Source organism: Battus philenor, unplaced genomic scaffold (genome assembly GCF_028537555.1).
Source record: "Battus philenor isolate CCGP_79_NKW_IND1 unplaced genomic scaffold, ilBatPhil1.0.hap1 SCAF_7, whole genome shotgun sequence".
In the NCBI taxonomy this organism is placed as follows: domain Eukaryota; kingdom Metazoa; phylum Arthropoda; class Insecta; order Lepidoptera; family Papilionidae; genus Battus; species Battus philenor.
The window spans coordinates 9,327,426-9,339,623 of record NW_027181737.1 but is presented as its reverse complement, the minus strand read 5'-3'; the positions used below and the strand labels follow the sequence as shown (position 1 = coordinate 9,339,623).

Here is a 12,198-nt window from a genome sequence, read left to right as displayed (position 1 = left end):
TTTCGTAAAGGTATGAAGAAGGTTTTCAAAACAGTACAAACAACAGTTTCATTTTCTAATACAAAATCAAAAAATGAAATAAAACACTCTCTAGTCACTCGTAGTCTCGAGTAGTAGTAGGTCTTTAGTTGATATATATTTGGCTCCAATTAAAACCACACAAGCGTGTTATGAAATAACCAACATATATTACCAAATTCAGCAATATAAAGCATTACAATGGACACGTTACTTTATATCAAAATCATTGTTTATTATTAGAGCAATAAATCATGTTATCACTGTTAAATGAGTTTTATTCATTAGTTTTTCTATTGGACTGAAACAAGCCAATTAAATAGAATAGTACCAAGACTCTCGGAGCTGCAAGTACAAAAATAACTTGTAAATTATTATTAAGAGGGAACATGCGTTTACAAAGGTTAGTACCTCGTTTATACATAAAGTAGTATTTTACCTAACATTATTCGTATCATAACGTGTATCTAGTCGGATTATGTATTATAAAATACTGTATGAGTGTCGGTGTTAGCAATAGGTATTGAGATGTATACGCCCTGTACAACGTTCGTGTTGTTACTGGAACACTCTTTTAGTAACTATATTTTGCTATAAATTTTTATAGACTTCTTACACGTGTACGTGATATTGCCTTAGTCTGAACGGCCCTGTGTCGAAAGTATATGTATGTATGTACATATTTAGTAACGTTTTCTTAAACAACTTATCGGTATAATAGTAAAACGTCACAATAGAAAAAATAAAATTACTATAATTAATAGCTAACAGGCTGTCCACGGTAAAAAACCTGTAAATAGTCATTGGAAGATGCTTGACGCATACATTACTATTGGAAATCTCTGAGGGACTATGGCTAGCAGTTGACATCTTATGGCTGATATAATATTGATCGTGATGGTTAGCTAATAGGACACCATATCGTAGTCCAAATAAAAAAAACACATTTTATTGTTCTATTAGATAGGATTTATTATTTCAAAATTATCTAAGTAACGAGTTATATTCTTAAAAATTAAAAAAAAACGAAGACATTTAATATTTATTACATTTACATATACATTTGATATAATTATATAATTGAAATCATATCACATGTCCTTTAGATCATAAGGTTATTGAATCACAAGAAATATTAACATTTTTAATCAGTTTTATTTTTAAATCCGAAGACAAAGGAATGCTAATTGGATTGGTTATTAATCTAAGTGGAATCTTCCATGTCGCTACAAACAAGAGCCGCGAAAGGGCCGCTAGTTTGAAGATAAATCGTTAAGAGAGTTGTTGAAACTAATGAACATTGTTTGTACAATATAGCTGATAATACATCAGAAGAATAGATTTCTTTTGTTAAAAACTAAAGTGAAAAGTCAATATTGCTTATTAAACTGATCATTAAAGTGTTGCCCTATCTCGTACATATGTAAAGCAAAAAGTATGTTTTAGCTTTTGCACATTTCGCAAATAATACCTTCAAAGCATGCCAGCATTTAAAATTTGTTGAAAGCATATAACAGCAAAATGTTTATTAGCATCAGTAAAAAAGACAATTAAAATTGTATTACTATTTTGGGTCGTTTAGTTCCCTCCAACATGGCCCTCTGTCAAGGCCGGTCTACAACCGCAACTTTCATTCTATTCAATTATTTTTTTACAGCTATTTTGCATTGATACTATTTACATAGACTAGCAAGGCATTTGACCGAATTGACTTTGGTCTGGACCTTGATCTTGGTGACCTAAACCACACATCGATACATGGATACCTATGATATTCTTTCTTCTTTATAATTTTTCTTCCTTTATTATACCACCTTAGTCCACGTTCATAGTGGTGTACCCCAAAGTTTCTTGCTTGGACCGTTGTTATTTATAATATATGTGAATGTCATCTCCATGTTTAGGCACAGGGAGTTAACGTCAAGAAATCATTTAACTGTTACTGATCACATTAAATTATAACAAGCGTAAGTTCAATATTCACATTAACACTGTTAAGAAGGCCCCTAAAACACAGGGTTTCATAATGAAGACATTCAAATACTCTACTGAATTGTAAACTCTGAAAATCCTGTATTGTACGTACGTAAGAGGCCGAACGGAAAATAATATTGTATTGATAATATTCAAAAACAGTTTGATAAGAACTGTTACTCAAGTTATATATATCCCATGTAAATAACCATGTTTCACGCCATCTTTTCGTTTATCTAAAGCTTCTTCGATTTATAGGCAAAACAGTTATTGTGTTGGCCACTGATAGGTTTAATAATATATGTGAACAATGCGATCTTTATCTTAGGAGTGTATTCTCGTCAAGATGTTTCCTTAACTTTTTAACATTATTATTGCTTATTCGTCTCTGTGTATTAAATTTTATGTCACTTATCATAAAATTTGATCAGAATTGTAAATTATCTCATTAGCGGCAGTATTGTTTGCTCATTTATATAATAGAAGACTTGTTATTGGCTATTAGTCAGCTTATTTAGGTGTTTATTGTTGTGAATAGTCCATGTTGTAAATAAATTAACGAATTAAAATAATAACATTATGATACACATTTCTATTAAAATAATAGCTTATGTTTTTATTAATAAATTACTGGCAATATCAAAAAGGGGATTTATTCATTAAAATATATATAAATATGAAAAATTAAACAATACTAACAATTGCGTGACTAGGACTTCCATTTCATTTTGTGCCGACTATATTTACAAACCATTAAACTTTGAACATTATTAATCAAATAATATTATCGCCGAATTGTAACGAAAGTATACATTGTATTAATAATGACCTATTTAAACAAAGCACACTATGATGGTTTTCAAATTAAATGCAAACGAATTATGTTAAGGTTTGAAGATTACGCTGAATAAAAGATAAAAGTGTGGTTAGGCTTCGTGTCAACCAAAAATAAATGCGGAGACTATAAAGCTTCTTATCAACTAAATGGCCGACGGTGAAATGGGTTATCTACCAGAACATTTCTTTTATTCACTCCGTACAAACTATGTACCTGTTTTTTGTTTTCTACTTTCTTTGAGATTTCAGTTTATAAACGGATTCAAAAGTATCTTGAATTTTAATTAAGGAAAAAATTATAGCACGAGACGGATGATGACGTATTATGTTTTAAAAGTATCCGAGTGAAATAAATATTATTTGTAGAAAAAAAATATTCCAAAGGGCTGTTGAAGAAAGAAGTTTTCAATCATTATTTTATTCAATAATATAACCATAAGATTTGTTTAGCATTTTATGTTATATGAGATATAAAATTTTATCATTGTCATTTCGTCTTTGTACTGTCGCTAGGTAACCGCGCATCGTGCCAGATTGTTTGCAACAAAATGTGATAAGTCATGTTTGGTGGTCGAAGTTAAACGAAATCGTCGTATTACCTCTTTTCGTTTCTCTGGTTTTAAATAACACCTAAAGACTATTTATTTCTTTACATAACAATAATGTTAAAACTGTAGTTACCAAAATCACGAAAATAGATAATTTATGATAATGTTATGTGTGTAGGAAAATTTAAGTAAACGAACTTATATCATTACGATATAAATTACATAATATGTATTCATTAAAAAAATGTAAATTTCATAATAGTTAAGAGTTAAAGTTTTAGTTAATTCGTACTTTCTGACATCTATATTGAAATTATGTTATTAATTAATAATCTTGATTAACTTTAATATACCTGTATTATTTCCTATGAGTTCAATCTGTTATTATATCATAATCATTGTATAAGATGAGGATTATAAAGTTGTGATTAAAAAATCACCTTCAATATTTATGTGAAAAAAAGCATTTCTCTCTAAATGTCAAATATCTTTTATAAGAATAACTTTAAAGCATACTATTATACTTATTTAATAATGCACCGTTGGAGCCATTGTTTTTCTCTAGCGTAACTTCTTTAAAGATATTTGCATGTGAACTTGTTATAATCGCAATATTCCTTATTCCTGCATTGCGTCTATTAAGATTATGCATACGAACGATGCTCCCTCCGCATTACCTGCCTGTCGCCCTTCTTGAATTAGTGCCGTTAAAAAGTAACTTACTGCTGTTGTTCCCGTAGGCTGTGAAGGAAATGGGAGACTCAATTACCTGCTAACTGCTAACGAGGTATTTCACGTTAGTGCTCTTAGGAACAGCGGATATGCATCCTGTTTTCTTACTATGGGTGGAATGTTGATTTCCATTCGTATTTAATATTATTTTTTAAATGTATGTGTAAGTGTGTAATGTAAGTGTATTTTATTTCAACGAATAATGTGCTCGCAAATGTTTAATTTTTACACGTAACCAAAGTTGTACAGAAAATAAATAGTACCTTTAGTATAAACCTATTTTTTGACTAAATAACTATATATAAACTAATCAATCCAAAATAAAAACAAGGATAATTTTTTTTTAATAACGAATAATATTAACGCTATAATTTATAGCATAAAACCATTAGTTAGATTTAATTGTTTACAGAATTCAACTTAATAGATCTTTGACAATATGCACATATAAAAACGTTCGCAGAATATGTTGAAATGTAGTGCATAATTTCAGAACCTGACGACAATTAAAGGATTGATGCTTTTATAAAATTTACAAATAAAGACAACAATATTTAGAGAAGCTTGAGATAAAATTGACGATAATAACGATTGCTGCTTTGTTATAAAATGTATCAAAAAGAAAAGTTTAAAAAATAAATACAATTACGACACTTACATCATTGAAGTAGGCTTGCTCTAATCTTTGACGGGTTTTATGTGCTTTACTGTATTCGGGCAAACTAGACTGCCGTCGCATACGCATTCTCTGTTCTCTTTCCATAGTCATCAGATCTGATTTCTGGGATAGTACCAGATAATGTAATCGATGCACTAAATCCATCTTGATTTTTAATTTTATTAAAAGCAAGACTATACATGGAAGATATTTTTAATTTTATTCAATTAGGAACTTTAACAACTACTTAGAATAAATTTACAAAAGAAAGTAATAAGATTTTATAGAAATAAAAAGGAAATATTATTCGATCACATTATATTAAGTTAACATAAAGAGATTGTTTCACGTGATATTATGCAGTGAAATTTCCGCGACACACGCCCAACTGCGAGGGCGGGCATAGTGAGACTGACTCTGTCTAGTTACCGGATACAAGATAGCGGCCCTCTTGCGTCGCTTAGCAACCGTTTGCTAACAACAAGGGATTTTCAAAATCAAATAGATGTTTAGTAATTCAGCCTTCATCTTATTTCCTAAAACCGTTGAGCTTTTAGCAACCAGTAAAAATAACCACTTTCTTAAAAGAAATAATAAATATTACGAAATGAAGAATTTATAAAGTTGCTGATTGACTAATATGGTTTAGTTTCTAGAAATATTTATTTATTAACATTATGATCGCACAGAAAAGTATTTAGTAACGTACGACAAATTGCAAATAAATTTCATTGTTCTCTAATCTTCTCATACCTGCTATCTAGGTTAAAGCAAATTGATTTAACTTTAATCAGTTCGATATAAGTACTGAAGTAGCCCAATGTATGGAATTATTTACTGGTACATAAAATGTAACAGCGACAAATAATTAGTACTAAAACCGACACGAATTCAATGTTTGTATTAATAATCGATACATAGCAAATGTTTAAACTTTAGTTTGATTAAAATTTTTGATTCAAATTATTTAGTAAAAAATTTAATTATTTGCTCAATTTTATTTCGTAACATTTCTTTTTAAAAATACAAAGATTGCTAACAGTTAAGGCTTATTTTAACATTTTTACATCTCTAGATACCCTATGTATTGATCCGTCTGAAGGTATTTCAACCACACCTTTGGTTGTATACGTCATCCGTGCTTAATTAGTTTTACACCCTATTTCTATGTTATACTTATTACGCTTTGGTACATATAAAAAAATGAAAGTGATACCACGTTTAGTTTTATTATACGTTGTAAAGTAAGGGATGGGCAGAGCGTTCACCTTTGAACAAACGGTACACAGTTCACGAAAAATCGCATTCAAAGGTATGAAAAAGTTGTTTAAACACAATGGTTCAGCTGATATGACAAACACTTTTCATATATAGTCAGCGACTCTTGGATCTCTGGGCGTAATACACTTTGAGAACCGAGTCACTATCTTCTGCACCGGACAGATCTATTATTAAAAAAAGAGGCTTTCGAAAATATCATATGTTCACATAGACGATAAATACCGAAAGATGTCGGTAACGTCGTAACGAAATGAAAAGAACTCAGCCGTATGTTGGAGTTACCATGGGTTTACCAACTGAGTAGACTTCTAGGTGCCACCTTATCCGGTTTAAACGTAGGCAGAAGTAGTTTTTTTGGCAGCTTAAGGGCATCCTCAGTCACGATAAGTGAGAATCAAACCCCACTACCGATGCCGGAGAAATACCCCTTGTAACATAACTTTGAAAATTAAAACATCCATATGTAAAACAGATTACAATGCAGTTTCGGCAAATCTCTTCTTATAGTCGCCTGACAGCGTTACATCTTAACTAATCCGAAAGCTCCGGCGGGTCAGGTGACAAATCCCTCTTTTGTGCCGTTGCGTAGGTGCGTCATTTTTATACCCTTTAAATTATACAATACTGTTTACTTATTTTTGTTCACTCTTAATTATTACTTTTAATAAATCAGGTGTTTTGTAAACAAAGTGTTTCTGTTCTAAAGTAATTAGTTTTCTGCTATTATTCGATTAATTAGGCCTTTTGCCATATGTGGTCATCGATCTAGGAAGGTGACTTTTATAGACCAATCGCCAGCAGTTTCGATATAATTTATGTTATTATCGGTTGCTCTTTGGGGACTTTATCACATGCATCTTTTTAGGCTTGTATCAAATGTTAAGCTAAATTACCATTAATTAACTTAACACAATGAAGTTATTGTGTAATGAATTGACTTTGTACGTTCATGTTCTCGTATACGTTAACGTTACACGCGGCAATTGGCTCTACCCTGGATCCTCTAAGAAGATAACGCTATAACTAACACCCAAAACCACGGTATTGTTAAATGGCTACCATAATTCCACAACAAAAGGTGTCGAAAAAAATTCACAAAATAAATGGTACCAAAATGCTATCAACTTACACAATTTTTTAATGTAAATTATTTATTTCACACCAACTTTGCAGTAGTTAAGATAAAAGAAACCTTGTTTTATGTTACGTTTATACTAAAAGACACTTTTGGTAGAAGATTTATTCACCAAAAAGCCAACTAGTTTGTTATTACTGCGGCACTTATTTCTTCATAACAAATGAATTATCGCGCGTTACCGTTTTTTATTTTGGAATATAAGGTCACTGTAATTAGTGAGTTAATTATACATAGCCTGTAATACCTCAGAATGACGAGCACAAAAATACTGTATCGATGAATTTTAAGTTTCAAGTTCAATCAGGTGAGCTCGTTTTTAGTAACTTCCATTATACACGACTTTTAAAAATTATTATCGTGAAGAAATTTTGACGGCTTGTAATCGATATGTGGATGATAATCTGGTTTATGTGCAAGATATTAATATATATATATATAAATAGCGACGACCTTTTTTAGGCTTCGTAAAATTAGTAGCTCTTGTTGGCAAATGTACATGGTTTTACGGTACACTCTAATCTAATGTGTTAATAATCGTCAGATTATTTAAAAAATCCATAAAACTTGAAAATCATGTTATTAACTAGAGGGTTTTTTTTACACTAGTTAGGTCATTATGCATGATGTACACGAATCATCATTCTAAATGTGAATAGTAATATGAATAAATAAATACTTTAAATATTTAATAACTATTATTTTTTCATCACCGATTGGACGTTATAGTCTCACCAGGTAAGAAAAGACAGCGTCGAATGTGCTTGGCCTTAACAGTACGCAAGCCTGTGTCCCTAGAGAACCTAGGTTTATTACAATATTTATTTTACTGAATTGGCACGCCGCCAAACTTTAAGGACTTTTTAGCGGACACTGCATGGGGTCTGAGCTAAAGGGCAAAAGTCTCCGAGGGGACCTCAGCTTGGGCTATCGCCCATGATGCGTTTAGCATTCAGAGTCCAGTGCCCGAGATAGCTGAACTATAGCTTGATCGCTTAATTTTATCAGATTATTTACTAAAGAAGAGCTAACAATATTTTTGTGGAAAAATGGTTATTTTGAGAATCAGTTGAATAACCATACCTAGTAAGCAACTTTTACATCTTATCGGAAATAAAACTTCGGTTTTTTAATTCTATAAACTTACAAATGTCCTATTAAAATATATTTGATGAACAAATGAACGTATGTGTTTGTGTTGGTTGTTATACGTTATAAATTTAAATTACTCACTGTTTATTATACACCTACAAGACGGCATATAAAAAGAAATAAAGGAAGTCTTTTGGATACGCGATTTCCACCAGACAACCATTAAATGGATTTGTCATAATTGCAAATTGGAAAAATAGAGGAAATTATATATTACCCAAAGGAAATTTGGGAAAGTTAGTTTTAAGGATTTGATTCAATAAAGCAAAATTGTGGATGTTTTAAACCGTTTTTTTTTTTTAAATATCCAAGAAACAAATTCTGTGACAATTATATGAAACACCATACACTACAAGTTTTATCAAAAAGAATACAAATTTTATCTAAAAATAGGTCGTTGCAAATTCATTATGTATGCTATATATATTATATATTCCTTAAATTTATAGTCGCACAAATAATGAAATTTTAAAAATGTATGCAACTTTAACTTTTTACACAAGTAATTGTATTGTTTTACAAAACAGTTAAATAGAAGTGGTTAAGAAATACAATTTTTTTCAATAACCAATGTAGTAGGTGACATGGTTATTCATATTCCGAAATTTGACTAAATAACAAAACCAAATAAAGTACTTAAGAGAGGCGCTAGATGAAAAACATATTCAGACATTTAAAGACTTAAAATAATAAATGGTGTAGTCTATAACAAGAATTATTTAAGCATTGTGCAACAAATAATTTAAAAAAAATTATAGAAAATTATAAGCAAACCCTTTGATGAGGTACTTGAAATGTTTCTATAAAAATAAAGTTATTACAATAAACATATTTTTAAAAAATCATACTTACAAAAATTAAGAAGTTTATTACTCTTTTTCTAAGGTTAATGTATATGCTTTATAAAGTTTACTACACATGTAAAACAAATAACCAATAAATTAGAAAATATGATCAAATTTAATTTAATAATAAACTTTTAATGTTATTAATACCATCACTTCAAGTATAGTAAAACAAATGTACTTGTGCATTTTTATTAATTTACCTATAGTTATATTACATTAAATAATGTTAAGAACATTAAAGTTTTATTTTATTTTTAATGGTAACAACAAAAATACAATATACCTTCTTAACAGTCAATAGTCCTATCAATGTTGTATTTTCTTAATCTTATTTGAATAACATGCATTAAAAAACTATTATAAATGTAACATGTACTTTTAATTGATCCAACTGTATAAACTGTGTGTGGGTAGAAGTATATCTTTTTTCAAACGTTAATAGAAGGAATATAAAAAGGCAATTATAACAATGTCTTAAATATGTTCAATAGTATGGGAACTATGCTTCTGAAATTTTGGATTTACCATTTAATTTAGCCAGTTGACCTAACATGAGAACAGTATTTATAAGATTTTCGGAGTATATGCGCTGGTTAGTTTCCATTTTTCTCAGTTTTTGCACAATATATTTAGAAAAAAATTCTAGTTCATTTTCATTAGCCCGCTGAATTTCTTCATTATATAAACTTCTTTTATGTTTATTAATAGTTTGGAGACAAGTTTTTGTTTTTCTTTTATTTTTTTCACTGGAGCCATTGATGCTGGTACTATCAATACTATTTACATTGGCAAGATTTAAATCTTCTCGTAGGTCATTAGCTTCTTCTTCATTTAGCTGAATGGTTAAGTCATCTGGGACTGTAACCATAGGTACATGTGCATCAGAAAAAAGGGGTGAGGGTAGAAAAGAAACCTGTTTACGAACAGTCACAGCTGTTGATTTTAATTTAGGTGATAAACCTTTTATTGCAACAGGTCTGTGTTTAGGGACTGATCTGGTGTGTTTGGTTTCTACATTATGCAGACGACTTTGTTTATTACTCCAAAAATTCACTTTGATCTTCGGTTTCGTTTTTTTCTCTTTTGTTTTTGTAACACCTGGTCGTAATTTATAACGAATACTATCATCATCATTAACTAATGACAGTTTTTTTTTCGACCTTGAAGAAGATTTACCAGCATTGTTGTTATAGTGAGTGTTAATTTTATATCGTATAAGCTCATCATCCGATTTGTAACTATTATTCTTAAAAGCATTTTGCTTCATTGTAATGATTCGAAACTTGTAATAAAATATTTCTTTATACAACAATTTATAGCACCTGAAAAAAACAACAGTTTTAGAATGAGTTAATTACAAAGAAAATAAAAAATGCCTGTTATCATATTTAGATGAAACTTCTTACAGTAATGCGCGATCGCGTATTGTGAATACTTTCCCGCGTAAATGTTACTCGAATATACGAAAGGAGGGTAACAAACTACAGGTCTTCAATTTATCTGTTAATATGTCTTAATCTCAATAATTTAATATTTAACAACGAGTTTTACATTAAGTTTTTATTGGTACACTGCACTTCTGTGATTATATTCAACATAACACAAATTTGAGGTTATATTTTGATAACACTGTTATAAATTCCGTACACTCAAAATACATATTTAAATTAGTTTACTTTTCACCAACGAAAGACTATTATAATATCATAAAACTTATTCGTTTTTTAGTGATAGTCATAATATAAAATGTTGAAGCGCTAGTAATTTATGCTTCATTATATTACATAATCAAATGAAATACATAAACAGTCAAACTTACCTGTCTAAATTTCTCTTATTCTTTTTTAATATTTATCGGCTTCGTTTCATAACAATCTTTAAAATTATATTACAATACACTAAGCACAACAAGCACAACTCACTACGAGTTCTTCACGGATGACGCATGACGGATTGTAGTTCCAAATTTACCCGTTGTAGCGTTTAAGTCGTTCGACGCGGGAAAACTAATGACTAAAATGACAGTAGCTTTGTAAACAATATTTATGAATAACATAAATAAATTATAAATTATTAAATCGTTTCCCTATATCGGACAAACATTTTCTTAAATAATGAATTGATAACATATCTTATCAAACACAGCACAAACTTATTAGTTTTTTTTTTATAATAAATAATCCTTGTTTTGCTAAAATAAAAAAATTATTTCGTCGGCATATTAAAAATTAAAAAGTAATTTTCAACGATGTTCAAAGTAAATTAGTTGTTATTTCTAGAATAGGTACGAATGCTTATAACTAACCTTATATCATTTTTGCAAAATTTTATTTTTGTTTCAGTTATTTGTCAGTAATATATATGATAAAAGAGTGAAATTGAAATAAGAACATATGAGTGTCTTTTTTTATGAATCTGCTATAATTCTGACGCTTCGCATTATAAAAATCTACATCTCTTATTTTATATAATATATATTTAAAAGTAAATTTATTAAGAAATTAATATAAGCCAAAACATTTTTGTCACAATCTGTCATAATAATCAAAATATTCACTTACCATATGATTTTTCATAGAAATCCACCCCATTTTCACAACAAACTTAATTTCTTGTTTTTATTAGTTTTTAGATTTATAACTATCTAAATTGGACGGCCAATGATTAACAGCGTATAGATCAAAATAACTAGCAACTAAATTTTTAATTCATAGGTTATGTTATTCCGCGAGATCTCTTCTCAGACTGAATGAATTTGAGGCTGTGCGCATTGCGGCACTATTTGCTTTCAAATAATCCTTAGTTTGTGGTTATACTAAATTTAGTACATTATTAATTATTAATATTGCAGAAGTTCTTTTAATGCTTTGGACTATGTAATCAACGTCGTAATTGTATTTTATAGTCTACTAGTAAATCGTTTCTTAATAATACATAATAAACATGTTACACGGTGTATTTTAAATACTAATTAAAAGGAAATGCAATATAGGTATTTTTCTAAATAAAATCTTA

The 12,198-nt window shown here is 29.5% G+C and overlaps 2 protein-coding genes across 2 annotated transcripts in view; both read right to left on the bottom strand.

Moving 5' to 3' along the window:
* Stacl (Stac-like) overlaps positions 1-12,198 on the bottom strand; it is a 50,399-nt gene that overhangs the window by 17,188 nt on the left and 21,013 nt on the right. The window lies entirely within an intron of this gene.
* LOC137931298 (uncharacterized) lies at positions 8,726-11,218 on the bottom strand. The gene is made up of 2 exons (XM_068774741.1): positions 11,003-11,218; positions 8,726-10,505 (listed from the first exon to the last, which is right to left on the bottom strand). The coding sequence occupies exon 2, from the start codon at positions 10,448-10,450 to the stop codon at positions 9,683-9,685; it is 768 nt and encodes a 255-aa protein (XP_068630842.1). The 5' UTR covers positions 10,451-10,505; positions 11,003-11,218; the 3' UTR covers positions 8,726-9,682.

What these genes read in the sequence shown, in the direction of transcription:
- LOC137931298 (XM_068774741.1), bottom strand. Translation starts at nt 10,450, where the DNA reads ATGAAGCAAAATGCTTTTAAGAATAATAGTTACAAATCGGATGATGAG.